The sequence below is a fragment of the Oncorhynchus keta genome, chromosome 12 (genome assembly GCF_023373465.1).
Source record: "Oncorhynchus keta strain PuntledgeMale-10-30-2019 chromosome 12, Oket_V2, whole genome shotgun sequence".
In the NCBI taxonomy this organism is placed as follows: domain Eukaryota; kingdom Metazoa; phylum Chordata; class Actinopteri; order Salmoniformes; family Salmonidae; genus Oncorhynchus; species Oncorhynchus keta.
This window is the reverse complement of record NC_068432.1, coordinates 20398995-20418163: the sequence shown is the minus strand read 5'-3', so window position 1 is coordinate 20418163 and position 19169 is coordinate 20398995. Positions and strand designations below refer to the sequence as shown.

Here is a 19169-nt window from a genome sequence, read left to right as displayed (position 1 = left end):
CCGGACCATTTTTTATGTCCTAGCTACGGGACTTTCCCTGAGTAACTTCTATTATTATTTTGTGACAATTGTTTGTATGATTATTATATTTTATATAATACAAACAATTCAAAACAATCATTGTTTTGAAATGATTTCTAATGTTTTTAAGGGTTTATTACTTTTTCACGAGTCCTTTGTATTGGTCTCTAGACTATGACGGATAGATGAGACCGACTCACAAACTTAATGGAGAAATCAAAAATGTCTCTGGTAGGCACAACCGACCTGGCACCACTAAGAAACAATAACCTCAAGTCAAAACCATTACAATGTGCATCCAACATGGTCCTGAAACAATTTCTCACATAGATGCACATCTTAAATCAGGTTGCAGACCAGTTAACTAGGCTTCATAACATTATCACTAAAACGCCTTTGTTCACAAATTAAATCAATCCTGCAGATCCAATGAACTGGATCTAAGAACAAACAAGGCAATTATAATGAGAGCCCAAAGGAAAAACACACTTTCTGATAACCATGCAGCATAGAGAACTAAATCAGATGGGGCTGAGCTTTTTGTCATGGGGGGGAGAGGGAGCACTGTAAGTTAATAGCACAGCATCTCTATTAAATATGTAGGCCTTGGTGGAAGCTGTCTCAATAATGCAGACTTACTTTCTCTATCCTGTTTTGCGGTGTCATAGCCAGGATACCAAACAAGGCCTCAGCCATGTCTATCTGCCCCACAGCAAATGATAGAGGGTAGAGCTGTTTAGAGGCCGAGACTGGATAAGAGAGGCCGCTGCCATCTAACACAATAGGCCAGACTGGGCAATGTGCTCTGGTGGGGGTGTGGGTGGGGTTCATATTGAGAGGAATCTGAAATCTCCCCTGGTTTAATGTGTTCTTTACGCATTCACTTTATTAGATGCAGCCGACTGTACTTTCAGTGAAGAGACTATCAATGAATCAACAGACGCACATTCCACACATCTTTCTGCGGATTGTCTTCTGCTGCATCGCTCATTTTGTTGTCATGTCACAAGGTCGGTTGAAATTTGTGTTTTGTTGAATGTTTTTCTACAGAAACTACACAATACATATTGTTGAAGCAGTCATGCACTGTAGTTAATTGGGCACATAAGCACATCTAAAATGGAAGCGCTAATAACCCGTATAGACAGATTTATTGACTTATTATGCATGACTGCTTATGTCGCGTTCAAATCAACTGGGAACTCGGGATTGGGAAGTCAGAAATATCCCACTTCTGACTTCAGTGCGTTCAAAATAACTGGGAAATTGTTAAAAAAAAGATCTCTTGACTGGGAAAAAACTATTTTAAACTGTCATCCAACTCGGAATTCCAACTTTCGGGCCTCTTTCTAGAGCTCTGACTTTCCGACCTGAAAATCACTGACGTCATGATTTGACCTCGTATTTTTCGAGTTCCCAGTTGTTTTGAACGTGGCATTAAGACACGGGTGATATTCAATGTTGGTATTTCTTAAAGAAACTTGCTTACCTGATCTCGCCTCAGGTATGGCTTGTTTTTATGCATTTCTCTTAAGAGCAATAAGTTGCCTTTTTCGCATGATTGGATTCGTACATGGACTGGCATATTACCTGCTGGAGGAGGCAGACTCCCTCTTTTTGCATTCTATTCAATGGCAATCATTTGCATTCTGCCAGGATAGACAGAACACTAGGTGGGCAGGTAGGGATTCCAGTCTGTCAGTCGGAGCAACTGCTTTGCATTTGCTTCTTCTGCTGCAAACATATGACTCAACATTTGACTATGGGCTGCTCATAAACAAAGCGGCTGGATATACTGGCCAAGAGCAGACAGGAAAAACATCTGCACATGTATCTATAATATTGTTTCAGGGAGAGAGACAAGAGGAGAAAGAGGACATACAGTAGAACAGTTCAGGACGTTTTGAAGGTCATTTTACTTCCACAATTGGGCCACCTGCAGAGCTGACATTTTACAAAATAAATAACCTGGACTCAACACTTAAATTATTATTTCAAAGATTGCTCGGATTTTAGCACAATAAATAAGGAAAATACCTACTGAGATAGAACTACTGTTTCAAAGGTGATGGCATCATTACATTCCCCCTCTACAGGAGCAGCTTTGCAACCAGCATGTGTCTGATTAATGGGACCATAGAAAATAATCCCATTCATAAATCTACCATCATTGCCCCCAGAATAACATTGATTATCCCTGCCCCCTTAATCCACCATTCAGGTTAGCTTTACTGTCACGCCAGTAGAGCTGATGTAAGTGCCCATTAGTGACGCTGGGAACTTGTTAACCTTGGGTAAGAGATTAATAATAGTTAAGAAACCACATGCTGGCTGTCCAACCAGCCCTTTGCTTTTAGGTCTCTCCGGGGACACGAGACACTCAAGCATCTATGAGGAAACCACAAGTAAGTCTGATGGAGGTTGAAGAGGAGAACTAGAAGCTCCAAGCCAGACGCTGGCAGAGAGGCGCTAAAAAAAGAATGTTTTCAAAACCCCGGAGAGGCTAGGGAAAGTAGGCATGGCCGTGAAGGTACAGCTCCCAGGAAGCATTTGCTGCTTATGAATGTAGGGCAACCATCTCCCGCCTCCACGCAGTCCTCTTTCCAATGCCTGAGGAGCGGTGGTAGAGAACAGCCGGCGAGGAAGAGAACTCGCAGACGAGCAGGTCATGTGCATCACTCAAGTTTGGTCCACTTTGTATGCCCTTGACTGGACCATTTTACAGAGGGAGGCTTGTGCTTCACATACCCAGCCCTACATACTGAGACACAGCAACCTCAGATAGAAACACAATGTCAAGTGTTTGGAAACTGTTGCGTACAACTCATCAATGTATGGCTGTCATCCATGTAGATTTGGTGTTAAATGTGCCCACAATGACCAAATAAGCTTTAAGGCAGCGGCACAGTGTTGAATTCTTCAATCAAGTCAGTGCAAAAGCAAGGTTTGGCTGTGAATCACTGTGACTCAGCGGTTGTGATTTCCCACTGGGCAAAAACTGGTTCAATCAATGTTGTTTCCAAATCATTTCAACCCCAACAATCTATGTGATAACATTGAATCAACGTGGGAAACTGATTGGATTTGCAATAAGTCATCAACGGGCTCCCGAGTGGCGCAGCAGTCTAAGGCACTGCATATAAGTGCTAGAGGTGTCACTACAGACCCTGGTTTGATTCCAGGCTGTATCACATCCGGCCGTGATTGGGAGTCCCATAGGGTGGCACACAATTGGCCCAGCGTTGTCCAGGTTAAGGTTTGGCTGGGGTAGGCCGTCATTGTAAATAAGAATTTGTTCTTAACTGACCTGCCTAGTTAATAAAGGTGAATTTTTTTTATTTTTAATGTAAGGGCATATAGTCTTTTTTCGTCAAACTTTTAACATAGTGCAACCTGTTTAGAAAGGAAGAAATACGAATGATTTTGTCAGGACAGATTGGTAACGTCAAATGTTGGGCTTAACGGAGATTAACTGTGCTTACTGCCTTTGGCATTCCTCTTCATAAGACTGACATTTGGAATAGCCAGGATAAACAGAGATTTGGTGTTCCCAAGCACTAGAAATATCTTACCAGACTGCTACTGAGACCAAACTGGACCTAAATGTAATCTTCAAGCAAATATAATAACCCAGACTGCCAAGGCGTTATTAACTCATAACTAACTCAACAACACTGTGCCCAAGTAAAGATATCCATCAGCAGAGGCAGAGAAGAGTCAAATGTTTCAGTGACACATGGTCTTTAGACTCAGTATACCCATGTATGAACATGAATGCTATTCCCTGAAGGGCAGAAGCTCCTTGGGGTTTTCCAGAGCTCTGAGGTCATGGTAAAACCAGAGCCGGAGGCCAATGGTGGAGGGCCCTGTCCCTGCTGCCAGGTAAAGGCACTGTGCTGTGCTTCTGCCCTGGATCCGCTGAGGGGTTAAGTGACCAGTGAGGACAGGGCACTGTCTGGGCTTGTTAATCGCAGGGAGAGACACTGATTAAGGGATTTGCTCCTGCAAGTCATTTCTGTACCTGGGGTAGCCCAACCACCAGGAGCCAGAGGAGGATGTGAAAGGGCAAGGGGTGAAGGGAGACCAGGAGAGGGGTAGCTTGGACACCCCTGTACCTACATCTGGGGTAAAGATAAGCTGAAACCTGGTGGACAGCTTATCCAGGATCGCCAAGCAGCCTTTGATGTCACTGTCTGGTTAGTGGCCCTTTAAATAATAGTAATTGTGTCAGACATAGCGGCCAGGCCTAAATAGCACTAAGATAGGAGAGCTCTAAGGAGAGGCAGGTGCCGATGGGACCTGTGCGGCTTCAATTTGCAGTGGCGTGTTCTAGAACTTCTCTGTGCCAACTTCTTCACAGCAGACCAAGTAATACCGGGTGTGCTGAAATACCCTGGCCACAGCTTCCAATGGGATGTTTGAATGTGATCGCTGTGTGCACAACGAGGCCTCAGATGTTTCATGTCATTCCTTTGGACATTGAACTGCAAGCAGCCATGGTGGAAGAGCCACAACTGCTACATTGCTCACCATGCGTGAATTTTTCATCATCCCATTGTTTAACCTTCAGGTCTTGTGTTTCCTGCAGAACTGATGTTAATGTCAACACATTGGGTGTGAATTTTCATCAAGAATGTACAATTGTGCTACTGTGGGAGACCAAAATGATCCTAGCTTTGACAGCAACATTATGATATAAATTGGTCTCTTAAAGGGGAACTCAGCAGTTGCTACATCCATTGTTTGGACTTATTAATTATATATACCCATTGATTCTTGAAGAATATAATTTATAAATGTGTCACTTTGGCATGAAGAGATTCGGGAGACAGGCGCAGGAATGTGTAATATGGGTTTTATTCAGCCCAAATTACGGCGTGCCGTGTAAAGGCACGGGGACGAAGACCAAACAAACACGTAACAAAAACACAGGGTTGAAACTCAAAACAAAAGAGCGAGGAGTACCTAGAATAAATAAAACACCCACACAATGACTAACACATGGGACGAGAACAGTAATCATCTACGCAATCCACAAGGGCACGAAAGCCCAAAACACACAACACAGGTACTCACACGCACCAACGGACATTGTAACAATAATCGACAAGACCAAGACTAATCAGTGGGAATAGGGGACAGGTGTGCGTGATGAAAGTTCCGGAAGGATATGTGACAAAATGCCTCAAGAGCTTAGTTCAACTGTCCTACCCCATCAGAACCAAAAATATAAGCTTGTTTAACTAATGTTTGTAAACAAAGTAAATATAAATAAACACTATATGGCCTCAAAACATGGTTACAACTATATAATGTTTATACCATGGATGGTCAGTCCTTGCATCCATAGCTCTGTCTATGAATTTTAGAGTGGTTCCATTTCTCCAGCCTCATCCCTCAGCTTTTTACCCAAACAGGACAGGGAGAACGTTTTGTTATTGTTTCTATTGCTGATTTCCCCTTTAAACTTTCACAAATGTGAGGAGGGTACATCCATTGTTTTAGATTCTGAAACTAGTTCAATGCAAAAAGAGGTCAGATCATCCTGAAACAGTACATTTGGGACTCAAGTGAATGTTCTGATTAGTCTGCTATAAAATGACAAAATATTCTAACGATAATCAACTGCAGTAAATGAATTGTTCTTGATATGCACTACGTATTGAAAGGCATTTACTTTATGTTTATGAAGATCATGTTTAGTAAAAGTAAGGCAAGCCCCCTCTAGGCATCACAAAAGATAGACCACTGGTTCTGCCCTAATATCTGGTTTCTGCTTTTAAATCAAATTTGATATTTCAAATGTATGCTGCACTACGGGCCTGGGAGTGACCTTCCACATTCTAATTTAAATGCAAAATCTTGAGCGTCGAGACCATGTTTGACCTGCGGAAGATGTATAGATGGAAACTGGCGTCAAATACACTCAGAGTAATTGCTGTGTGGCGGGCAGGAGGAGACCAAATCAATCATATTTTCATCCAATTAGCAAGCCGGTCATCGCAGAGGAGGTGCCAGACTCCTTTTGCACAAATGAAAAGCTTGGGGGGGGAGACAACCTGGGAGGACCCTGAGGGGTGTCCGTATGTCTGTAGAGTTGCCAGTTATTATAAAACAGAGTGCATTGCACAACACTTTGAAGCAGAGTGCTTTTTGTGGTCTGCGGCTCTTACGTAAGGCCCATCCAGGTGCTAGGTGTTTTTCGGTTGTTTAAATAGACAAACCTTGTTTATGCCAACCTTGATGCCGATTACATCATCTCTTTTTCTCATCTGCAAACACCAGTGCCTTTAATAGACCTACTGACAGATACAGTCATCACCCAAACTCACCTTTCTCTGTGGAAAATGGTTGACTTACCTGTGAATTCAGAGCCCTTAGCAACTCTCTGTTTAAGCTGCTGTATGTCTATGACAGTACCCAGTTCTGCTCTGAATGATAGCAGGTTGCTGGGTATGTTCAACAACCATAACAGTCTGTAATGATCTTTTCCTGTTAATTAAACAAATTTAAGTGCTGGATGACGATTACTATGGCAATTACTCTAAGTGAGGGCTAATTGCCAAACAATTGTCCATCTAGGGTCATGTTTGAGGCATGCAGCGAACCTGCCGCTCAATTTAACAGCATGTGCAACTGTCTTTAACGCTCCCCTGCTTCTTCAGCTCGAGAGGCCAAAATATACATACAAGTGAAAAAAAGAGGCCAACAAAAGGTCTGACACAAAGTAAATTAAAGACAAGGCAACAAATATAGTGGTATATGCTTCATCAGAATGATCACCAGAAATCAGTTGTGCCACTAGAGGTTCTGGGAAGAGGCCCTGAAGACTAAAGCAAAGTTCAGAGACATCACTAGTGTCGTGAGAGGCCCAGAGTCAGAGAGCCCCAGGGATCTGAAAAATCCTTAGGCAGATGGACACTGTTCTCTGGGAGCTACGACACAGCAGACATAAACCTCTGACCCCAGACTTGTTTCTCGGCGGAACAAGATCATTCATGGCAGTACATATAAGCAGAGGACGCTTTCATTGATTTGGAAGTAATGACTTGTGAATCCTTGCGGATCCCTTTTCTCTGTCTCTCTGTTACCCTTGTTTAGCCAAGCCGGGCATTCTAAACTGAGTAGCATCGATTGCAAGTGTGAAAGGCAGTTAATTGTGTCTTTGGCTAGAATAAAAACAGGCATTGAGGAGACGTGCTCACTCCTACCGCCTGTGTCCTGGGCAAGTCATGGCAAGGATTCAGCCTGAACTGCTGGGCCTTTTTTTGAAGAAGGATATAAAAAAAACTCATACTGTGGGTCAAGGTACGACATAGCCGAGCATGGCCATTAGTGCTTCGTTGCTTTGATGTATCAATCCCATTAAGCAATGCATCCCGTTAAGCAATGCACCTTCATTGGAAAAGAGTGTAGTGGAGATCAACCCTGGTTGTAAATCTTTGGTACTGATGACCTCCCTCTGCTGAGGTAATGTGACTTGATCTCACCATTTTAATTTGTGATTTGTTGAGATCAAATGTTTTGTTCGCTCTTATCCATCAATTCTCACTGGGCTCAAGTGTCAACAACTCATCTGGACTTCTATAGCGACCCAGTCTGTAAGTTATAAGTAAAACTTGAGGGTCATTTAGGGGTCTAAATCAATTCAATGACTCGATTAGCAAAAATCCCAAATTACAGCCAAATAAGTCTATTGGGAGTTGCAGGTGGTGTAGTAAATATGCTACCGCATTATGGACAGTAAATCTAGCTCGCAGAACCCTGGTACATTTACGTAACACCACCTTAACTTCTAGACACAAATAGCAATGTCAGACTCAAACAAGGAAAGGTTATCTTTGCCTTTTATCCTGTATCTCGTCTCCAGATTTATGACAAACGAGGGAGGCTGAGAGATGCCCTCTTTCTCTCTGAATCAGAGGCCTGCTCTGTGTCTACTTTAAAACCTCTATCTGATTATGGTGTGTGTGTGTGTGTGTGTGTGTGTGTGTGTGTGTGTGTGTGTGTGTGTGTGTGTGTGTGTGTGTGTGTGTGTGTGTGTGTGTGTGTGTGTGTGTGTGTGTGTGTGTGTGTGTGTGTGTGTGTGTGTGTTGGAAGCAGCAGCTGTCAATGTTGCTGAAGAACAATCACGCTCTTAATTCAATGCCCAAAAGCTCTTAGCTGAATTTTGTCTTCACACAAAAGACAAACAGGAAAATGTCATAAAGGCTCTCTTGTGCATAAATCAATTTGTTTTCATGTAAACCAACAGTCTTTGGTGTGAGAGCTGAAAAATGTATGGAATTGATCATTTGGAACAGCGCATATCTCATTTGTCTTTTGTGGGTCTGTGTCAAAATGAGATGGACAAATTGTAGGCCGCGTTACATTTTATATCATTAACCCTGAACAAGTGCAAGATTGCACTAACATTGTAATTACATTGTAGTTATTAAGATATGAATGGACAGCAATGCTTGATCCGGTAAAACTCTGCGACACTGTCGTAGTCCATTAGGACTGAGGCACTTTCGGGTGAGGGCACAGATGACCCCCTCTCTTCCTGTTGTGTTATGAATGAGAAGTTGTGGGGAGATGAGTGTGTCCCCTGCTCCTCTGATGTCCAATCCGGTCGCACAGCAGTGCTCATTAACGCAGCCGTCAGCTGCAGCGCTTCCGACACCACACACTGTTCCTGCAGCAGTGTGCGGAAGCAGACTGTGTGTGTGTGTGTGTGTGTGTGTGTGTGTGTGTGTGTGTGTGTGTGTGTGTGTGTGTGTGTGTGTGTGTGTGTGTGTGTGTGTGTGTGTGTGTGTGTGTGTGTGTGTGTGAGAGTGTGAGAGTGTGTGCGCGCGTGCGCATTTGTGTGTCTTGGAGGAATCCGGATGTGCGCGTGGTTGTTTACAGCTGTGGGAGACGTGCCAGTTTAATGAGGTTTAGGAGAGCTCCCCTCTCTCAATTATCGGCGCTCCCAGTAGAGGTACCGGGGGCAGTGGGAAACGAGGGGATGGAGGGAATGGGGGTAGGAAGGAGTGAAGGAGGAAGGAGGCTTAGCCATGGTTCTCCTCCATCCCTCCCTCTATTGTTACCCACCCTCAAGATGGCCTCTACAGCCGTTCCCAACAGAACTAGCTCTCAAAACACTCAAAGAGTGAAGTCAGGCAGTAAGCAATGTCTATCTTTAGCCATCACAGCATATGTGTTGAATTATGTATTGCATACTGTATATTGCATAGGCTCCTCCTATGGTTATTTTTCATCATAATGACGTGGTGGAATTGTGAGCGAGGACCAATGAGCCTGCTGACACGTATGCCTGCATCCATTATGCTCCTCTCTCTCTCACTCCCTAGTTAACAGCCATCATTAAGGAGTGTGAGGAAAGCTTGACACTTTGAAGCTGGACAAACAGAGCAGCTTTTCTACCTGCCTTGTCAGATGATGAAGCGATGAGGAGAAATGGAGGCCACGAACGCATGCCTCAGGTGAAGGCTTCACACACAAGCCGACTGGGATTGTAACGCCGAGCTGCTTTCAGTATTAGAATTGTTATTGGATTATTAATCAGCTGCTCTGAACACACACACGTACACACACACACACAAAATACTATTTAAAATATCTCAATTACTTTCACGTACATTCAAAGTAATTATTCAGATATATTTTAATTGAAAAGACATGGTAGATGGATATTTGAATGTATTTGGAAATACACTTGGAAAGTATTTGACAATACTCAAATACACTGACTCAAATACACTTCCATGCATTTGACCAGGTATTTAAAAATTGTTTTTGAAATAAATATTTGAATAATACTCTCAAATACAATTTGGTAGACTGTTTGGATTTTACAAACCAAATAAAAGTACTTGTTTTGGGGTGTATACTCAAATACACAGAAAAAAGTATTTTAAGTATTTTAAATACTAGATACTAAAATATTTTAACCATGTCCGACACACACACCACACACACTTTCAAGGAAATGTACTGCTGTATGGGGAGAGAGGTGGCCACTCGCTAGCGATAACTGAGTGAGGTCTGTGTTCTATTCACATTGCACATGACAGTACTGCTTCCAGCATATTCTGGCAATTACAGAGTATGGTGCAAATGTGTTAGAACTACAGAATTCAAATGAAGACCAGGTCAATGGTCCTTCTGTGTTTTTAGATGGTTGGATAATGATAATTTTTCATATTTGATGGATGTACGAGTACATTATCTTTGTGTATAGTCCCTCAGACATCCAAACAGACAATAATCACAGGCTTCCTAGTTGCAAAATCAAAGCATTCCTGTCACTTAAATCGTGACTCTTTTCTTTTTTTCATACCCTACTATTTTGGGTTCAATTCAAAAGTAAGTTGTCATTAAATGTGACAGCCCCATCCCTGTGTCGTGCTTCCCTTATCCTCCAGAAGTATCATTACACGTCAGCCATGACAATTTGAGAGGAGGGCTGTGTCTCACCCACACAATGAGCCAGCTGACACTGGGCGGGGCGTACCATGTCACCCCCCCCCCTCCCCACACACACACACACAAATGTGTGCCTCTGATACCTCAGGCAGGGATGGGAGTGTGACAAAACATTATTCACACTGTCGTCATTGCACATATACACACAAGTCCAGATCTGCACAATCTGTGTTCATCTCCACCTTTTCAAATACATACATACCCACACTGTGAGCCTCTCCTACCCATCAATACAGCACCGCTGCAAAACACACACACACACACACACACACACACACACACACACACACACACACACACACACACACACACACACACACACACACACACACACACACACACACACACACACACACACACAGGGACCTCCACACAGGAAGAGCAGAAAAGGAGACCTCCACCTCTCTCCCAGGTATATTATTAGATCTTCAACCCAGAGACAAAATAATCACATGTTCAGCTGAAACACAACGGAAGGACCTGATCCTCGCAGCACAAAGTGTGAGAATGGGTCTCACTTCGTGCCGAATTACAACATTGCTCTCCTTCAAAAATACTATCATTAGCACTGCAGGAATGATCCCATGGAAAACAAATAATTAAACTGTGATCGCTTTAGAGAGGGAACCAGGAACCACTGCAAATATCCATGAATGGAAATTGTTATTGTGTAATAAATACATAATATGTGAGTGTTTCCTTCTAATTAGATAGACTTAGGACTATCCATGGGGTCAATTACATTTGATAACTGTCAATACATGAACACTACTGTAGGTATGGATCTGTTCTGGTAGTATGGGCAGCATCCAGAGCTGAGTGCAAAGTCACAGACAATAAGCTCTTTGTGCGGAGCAGATCTAGCAGACTGATACTGCTACAACCCTCTTCTCAAAGACGGGGAATTGGTGACATCGACACAACAAGTGTTGGTCTTTGAAATGGAGCAGGGGTGAACATCAAAATAGTGTTTGTTGTATGATAAGCCCTGTAGGCTATGTGGGACATGACGAAACCCAACATAACACATTGGGTTCAGTATTGATTAACTAGCTCTCAGTAGAGTAAATACATACAGTGCATTTGGAAAGTATTCAGACCCCTTGACTTTTTCCACATGTTGTTACGTTAGAGCCTTATTCTAAAATGGATTAAATTGTTTTCATCAATTTACACACAATACCTCATAATGACAAAGCCAAATCAGGTTTTTGAAATGTTTGCAAATGTATTAAAAAAAATAAAAACTGAAATATCACATTTACACAAGTATTCAGACCCTTTACTCAGTACTTTGTTGAAGCACCTTTGGCAGTGATTACAGCCTTGAGTCTTCTTAGGTATGACGCTACAAGCTTGACACACATGTATTTGGGGAGTTTCTCCCATTCTTCTTTGCAGATCCTCTCAGGCTCTGTCAGGTTGGATTGGGAGCCTCGATGCACAGCTATTTTCAGTTCTCTCCTGAGATGTTCGATCGGGATCAAGTCTGGGCTCTGGCTGAGCCACTAAAGGACATTCAGAGACTTTTCCCGAAGCCACTCCTGCATTGTCTTGGCTGTGTGCTTAAGGTCGTTGTCCTGTTGGAAGGTGAACCTTCGCCACAGTCTGAGGTCCTAAGCGCTCTGGAGCAGGTTTTCATCAAGGTTCTCTCTGTACTTTGCGCCATTCATCTTTCCCTCAATCCTGACTAGCCTCCCAGTCCCTGCCGCTGAAAAACATCCTTACAGTATGGCCACCACCATGCTTCCCCGTAGGGATGCCAGGTTTCCTCCAGACGTGACGCTTGGCATTTAGGCCAAAGTGTTCAATCTTGGTTTCATCAGACCAGATAATCTCCAAACGGTCTGTCATGTGCCTTTACTGAGGAGCGGCTTCCGTCTGGCCACTCTACCATAAAGGCCTGATTGTGGAGTGCTGAAGAAATGGTTGTCCTTCTGGAAGGTTCTCCCATCCCCACAGAGGAACTCTGGAGCTCTGTCAGAGTGACCATCGGGTACTTGGTCTCCTCCCTGACCACGGCCCATCTCCCCTGATTGCTCAGTTTGGCTGGGCGGCCAGCTCTAGGAAGAGTTCAAACTCATGGCTTGGTTTTTGCTCTGACATACACTGTCATCTGTGGGACCTTATATAGACAGATGTGTGCCTTTCCAAATCATGCTCAATCAAATGAATTTACCACAGATGGACTCCAATCAAGTTGTAGAAACATCTCAAGGATGAAAAACAGAATGGAAACAGGATGCACCGGAGCTCAATTTCAAGTCTCCTGGCAAAGGGTCTGAACACTTATGTAAATAAGGTATTTCTGTTTTTATTTTTAATACATTTGGAAACTATTCTAAATACCTGTTTTCGCTTTGTCATTATGGGGTATTGTGTGTAGACTGATGAGGATGATTTTTTTTAAAAATCCATTTTAGAATAAGGCTGTAACATAACAAAATGTGGAAAAAGGGAAGGGGTCTGAATATTTTCCGAATGCACTGTAGCAAACATAGTAAATTGTAAGCTCAAATTTTCAAGGTCAAGAATGAATTATTTCCAAGCACTTGTGCGCCTGGGTGCCTTAAATGGCTCTATTTTAGACTGTGTTTGCTTCTTGTTGGGTCGTTTATTGGTGATGGTGATCTCACAATTACACCTGACGTGTCAAATTGCAATCGTCCTCGACAGGCTTCAGTAATTCACCATTGTCTTTTAGGTCTCTTCAGTGGTTACATGTGCTATTTATGGATGTGAGTGTGACGTAATATATCTGAAAATGCTCAACCCTTCCCAAACACATTTTGCTTTGAATTTACTAGGGAGCCTGCGCCGGTGAACTGCAAGTCCGCTTCATTTCAGTTGTACTCCGGTTCTTCTCTGTTTCCATTCGTTCATGATCCTCCATCCCATTTATCCGATGTCCGTTAATGTGAATTTCCCTTCCTTTTTGCGTCGCATGACGTCATTTCATTCGTAGGAAGAAACGATTGCATTCCTCATAGTTACCATGGCAGGCTTTTCTCATAAGAGGTGCTTTCCAATTCATACAGCTTTGTCGATGTCGGCTATTTTACATGACAACACTACGGGCACACTTTGTTCAGTATGTCCTAATTTTCCCCTCTGTTCCCTATTTCAGTGTATTTGCAACCATCCTGAAATGTATTTGAAGTTTCGTCTTCCCTTTGTTACAGAATTTTTTGCAACATGCCCAATGACGTCGGCGGCAACATGATAGATGAGGATGTCAAGACATTGTGAGTGGCTTCATATGATACCCGGCAAAACTGACCGGAGAGCAATTCTGTATAAACTAATTCCGAATTGCTCACTGCACCTAGAATGCTACTTATTTTTTAAATATAATTCTATAATTTATATTAACTGTGTTTGCGCAACAGTCCTGCCAATTCGTGTAAAATATATTTAGCCGGCAAAATTAGCTTTCACTTTTGATGACTCCAAATTCCTATTCTATTCTATTCGACTCCAAATTCCTATTCTATTCTATTCCTATTCTCGTCTGAGATTGTCTTGCAAAAGACAAACATAAACCATTAGTTTAAACTGCATACAAAACCATTTGTAACATCAAATCGGTAGCGTACTTACTATTTGCACAAGTGCTGAAGACACATATCGAGGCATTCCCCTTCAACTTCGTCCTCCGAGGTGAGGTCAGACAAAGGGCGCATTGGGACAGGGTCATTCTCCTGGAGTGGTGGTCTCATCTCTCGGAGGAAGAGCTCCAAGAACCTTCGGAAGGTTTTCTCCTCAGTTGCAGAGCCGGCCATCACTTCTCATTCCTGGACAGACAAGAGACCGCACTTGCCGGGCAAGAAGACTACTTCAAATCGCTTGCTGGACAGCTCCCCACTCGCGCCGGTTGGGAACGCGCGCGCGTGAACAAGGTTTTCGCTCAATCACAGGAGAGGGTGGGTGGATGATGACAAGAGAGGGGAGGGAATTTTGAGAAAGCGGGAGAAGCATCAGGTTTGTGTTAGGTTCGGGAACGCGTACGCACCCTCACATGCGATACGTGCGTTTTGAACGCCGATGGAGGATTAAATGAACCCACTGCTTTGAAAGAAGCACTAAAATTAGGCAAATTGCCTTCACTGTGGAGGAACTGTAACAACTAACGGCAATAGCGTTTTTTTAAAAGTGCATAGGACATGTAATGACTTATCCAAAAATATACAGTATTTAAACAATATAAAACACATATGATAGGTGGCGCATGGGTCTAAAGCACTGCATCTCAGTGCTAGAGGCATCACTACCGACCCTGGTTCGATTCCAGGCTGTATCACAAGCGGCCGTTTTCGGGTGGCGCATAATTGGCCCAGTGTCGTCCGGGTTAGGGAGGGTTTGGCCAGTGTAGGCCGGCATTGTAAATACGGATTTGTTCTTAACTGATTTGCCAAATAAAATAAAAATCAAGGTTGGGTAGGTTCATTTCTGAATGTAATCCGTTACATTTGCTAGTTATCTGCCCAAAATAGTAATTACTAACATTACTTTACTGAGTTTGGTTAATCCGAAAGTTATCTGAGTACTGACAAAAGGGATCCATCAAATCCATTTGGTTTGTCATCATAGTGTTCAGGTGGAACAACATTACATTTAGGCCTTTTTTAAATGCGGAATTGAATGTCATTGAGAAAACAGAAAGGTTTCATAATGTAATCTTTCACAAACATTCTTATCGAATTGTAATGTAATCCAAAAAAGTATAATGTTAATGATTATAGTATAAGTATAATGATTATAATATCTCTGCTGGTAATTTAATTGATTACGTTAGTTTTTTTATAATTAGATTGCATGTTTTTTTATTTTTTTTTATCAGAATACATGTAATCTGAAACTCAACCCTGGTTACAAAAAATTATACTGAACAAAAATATAAACACAACATGCAACAATTTCAAAGACTGTCCTGATTTATAGTTCATATAAAGAAATCAGTCAATTCAAATGAATTAATTAGGCCATAATCTATGGATTTCACAAGACTGGGCAAGGGCGCAGCCAATCAGAATGAGTTTTTACCCACAAAAGGGCTTTATTACAGACAGACATACTCCTCCGTTTCATCAGCTGTCTGGGTGGCTGGTCTCAGACGATCCCTTAGGTGGCTGGTCTCAGACGATCCCTTAGGTGGCTGGTCTCAGACGATCCCTTAGGTGGCTGGTCTCAGACGATCCCTTAGGTGAAGACGCCGGATGTGGAGGTCCTGGGCTGGTGTGGTTACACGTGGTCTGTGGTTGTGAGGCCATTTGGACGTACTGCCAAATTCTCTAAAATGACAATGGATGCAGTTTATGGTAGAGAAATTAACATAGAATTATCTGGCAACAGCTCTGGTGGACATTCCTGCAGTCAGCATGCCAATTGCACGCTCCCTCAACTTGAGACATCTGTGGCATTGTGTTGTGTGACAAAACTGCACATTTTAGAGTGGCCTTTTATTATCCCTAGCACAAGGTACACCTGTGTATTGATCATGCTGTTTAATCAGCTTCTTGATATGCCACACCTGTCAGGTGGATGGATTATCTTGGCAAAAGAGAAATGCTCACTAACAGGGGTTTAAATAAATTTGGGCAAAACATGTCAGTGAAATAAGATTTATGTACGCATAGAAAATGTCTGGGATCTTTTATTTCAGCTTATGAAACATGTGACCAAAACTTTACATGTTGCGTTCATATTTTTGTTCAGTATATATGGATAGGGCCTTTATCCATGATAAAACAGCACTCTTAGCATTCATCAACAGCTTGGCATCAATAGTGAGATTCTATGGCTTAAATGTGTATATAGGACACCAAGCACCCATGCTAAAAATATCCACTGTAGTGGATTTCACTCAGAATGAGAATTAACCATTTCAATACCTGCAGAGATGTTCGGTTAAGCGACAAGTGCAATAATCAGTGGTTTTAACCCTTTAACAGGCAGCTCAACGAGGCGGTTAAGCAAACTTTGACAACCAATTTGAAAATAAATGACATTTTGTTTGGCATATTTATAATCTCAACCAATGTCATTTAGTAAAATTATCATGTGGTTTTCATTATCGAAACACCCATATTTTTTTACATTGAAACATGCATTCAAAGATGAAAACCAGGAAGTGAACAAGAACAGAACTGAACCTCATTTACAACATTTTCTTTTTTACTATACTGAACAAAAATATAAAAGGCAACATGGAACAATTTCAAAGATTTTACTGAGTTACAGTTCATATAACAAAATCTGTCAATATAAAAAAAATAATTGGGCCCTGATTTATGTATTTCACATGACTGGGAATACAGATATGTCTGTTGGTCATAGATACCTTTTTTTTAAAGTAGGAGCGTGGATCAGAAAACCACTCAGTATCTGGTGTGACCACCATTTGCCTCATTCAGAGTGACACATGTCCTTCGCATAGAGTTGATCAATGTTGATTTTGGCCTGTGGAATGTTGTCCCACTCCTCTTCAATGGCTATGCGAAGTTGCTGGATATTGGCGGGACCTGGAACACACTGTCGTACATGTCGATCCAGAACATCCCAAACATGCTCAATGGGTTACATGTCTGATGAGTCTGCAAGCCAAGGAAGAACTGGGACATTTTCAGCTTTCAGAAATTGTATACAGATCCTTGCGACATGGGGCTGGCTGTGCATTATCATGCTGAAACATGAGGTGTTGGCAGTGGATGAACGGCACAACAATGGGCCTCAGGATCTGGTCACGGTGTCTCTGTGCATTAAAATTGCCATCAATAAAATGCAATTGTGTTCGTTGTCTGTAGTTTATGCCTGCACATACCATAACCCCACCGCCACCATGGGGCACTCTGTTCACAATGTTGACATCATCAAACCGCTCGCCCACACAATACCATACACGCGGTCTGTGATTGTGAAGCCGGTTGGACGTACTGCCAAATTCTCTAAAACTATGTTGATTCCAGCTTATGGTAGAGAAATTAATATTCAATTATCTGGCAACAGCCCTGCTGGACATTCCTGCAGTCAGCATGCCAATTGCATGCTCCCTCAAAGGTTGAGACATCTGTGGCATTGTGTTGTGTGACACAACTGCACATTTTGTGGCCTTTTGTCCCCTGCACAAGGTGCACCTGTGTAATGATTATGCTGTTTAAACAGCTTCTTGATATGCCACACCAGTCAGGTGGATGGATTATCTTGGAAAAAGAGAAATACTCACTAACAAGGTGTTTAAACAAATTTGGGCAAAACATTTGAGCGAAATAAGCTTTTTGTGCATTTGGAACATTTCAAGGATATTTTATTTCAGCTCATGAAACATGGGACCAACACTTTACATGTTGCATTTATATTTATGTTCAGTGTAATTGTGTATACAATGGGAAATTGCAATGTTGTAAAATGTTGTTGTAAAACATAATTTAAGAATGATTAAATTACTAATATGTTGTTTTACAAATGTAGGAATATGCTCTATCAGGCAGTTGAGTTGCCCATTAAAGGAATGCTATTAACTCAATTTGTGAACATGGACAACGGAGAAATATTGTCAAATATTTATTGTTCTGATTTTGTACCTACTACCTACTTTGGCTTGTTGCAAATGATCAAATGTAACATTGACCCAAGGAATCAATACCCCCATAGGTTAAGTTTACTTGGAGGTCATGAGAGGTTTTCATGAAGTAATGGTAAACTTCTTAGGCTACTTATTGGGTTCAGAAAATGATTCATTGATTTGCTCTCTAGTCATGTGTGTGGACAGTGTACGTTTGTGCACAATGTGTGCAGGGCCGGGTCCATGCATAAGCAATCTTGCAGAGGGGCCCCAAAAGGCAAGAGCTGGCTCTGAGTGTGTGTGTGTGTGTGGGTCTTGGAAGCAGCTGCTGTCAATATTTCTAAAGAACAATCACGCTCAAATTAATTGCCAAAAAGCTCTTGGACAAATTTTGGCTTGACACAAAACACGAACGAGACAATTTCGTGTGTGTGTGCGCCACAAGAACAGCATACCATCCAACAGAGTTCTATATTTCACCTTACTTCCAATGTCATCATGTATGCAGTATTTGACATATAACTGTGAGCGGAACATCGTTCATCCTGAGGATTTGTCCACCTGAAATGAGGTCCAAATCAAATCAAAGTTTATTGGTCGCGTACACAGATTTGAAGATGTTATCGCAGGTGCAGCAAAATGCTTAAGTATCCAACAATACAGCAATATCTAGCAATACAATAACAATACACACATAATCCAAAAGTGAAAAAAAGAAGAAATTAAGACATTTAAAAAATTATAATATTTAACCTTTATTTAACTAGGCAAGTCAGTTAAGAACAAATTCTTATTTAAAATGACGGCCTACCCAGACGACATTGGGCCAATTGTGCAAGCAATAGAACAAGCAATATCAATGTGAGCAAAGGTGTTCGTATTTCACCTGCCTTCCCACTGCTACAGAGGCCAGCTGTAAAGTGTATAATTTCATTACAGAGATGCATTACCAGGCCTCTCTCAAAACCACTTGACTGGTGCTGGATGTAATATCTGTGGCTGAGCAGGAGAGATGCACTCAGGCATCTCATTATAATTTGGTTGTTGAGGAACCGCCCAAAACTGACAGTCCAAATCACTTGATGGTGTGGGTGCACAGAGCAAGGATTATGTTTGG

At 42.1% G+C, this 19169-nt stretch overlaps 1 protein-coding gene across 1 annotated transcript in view; it reads right to left on the bottom strand.

The window, feature by feature from the left end:
- Positions 1–14379, bottom strand: part of LOC118391103 (protein phosphatase 1E-like) — a 56565-nt gene extending 42186 nt beyond the window's left edge. The window contains exon 1 of the mRNA XM_035782128.2: positions 14092–14379. Coding sequence (XP_035638021.1) covers positions 14092–14273 — 182 coding nt within the window. The 5' untranslated portion in view covers positions 14274–14379. The remainder of the gene's footprint in view (positions 1–14091) is intronic.
- Between the last annotated feature and the right edge of the window lie 4790 nt (positions 14380–19169).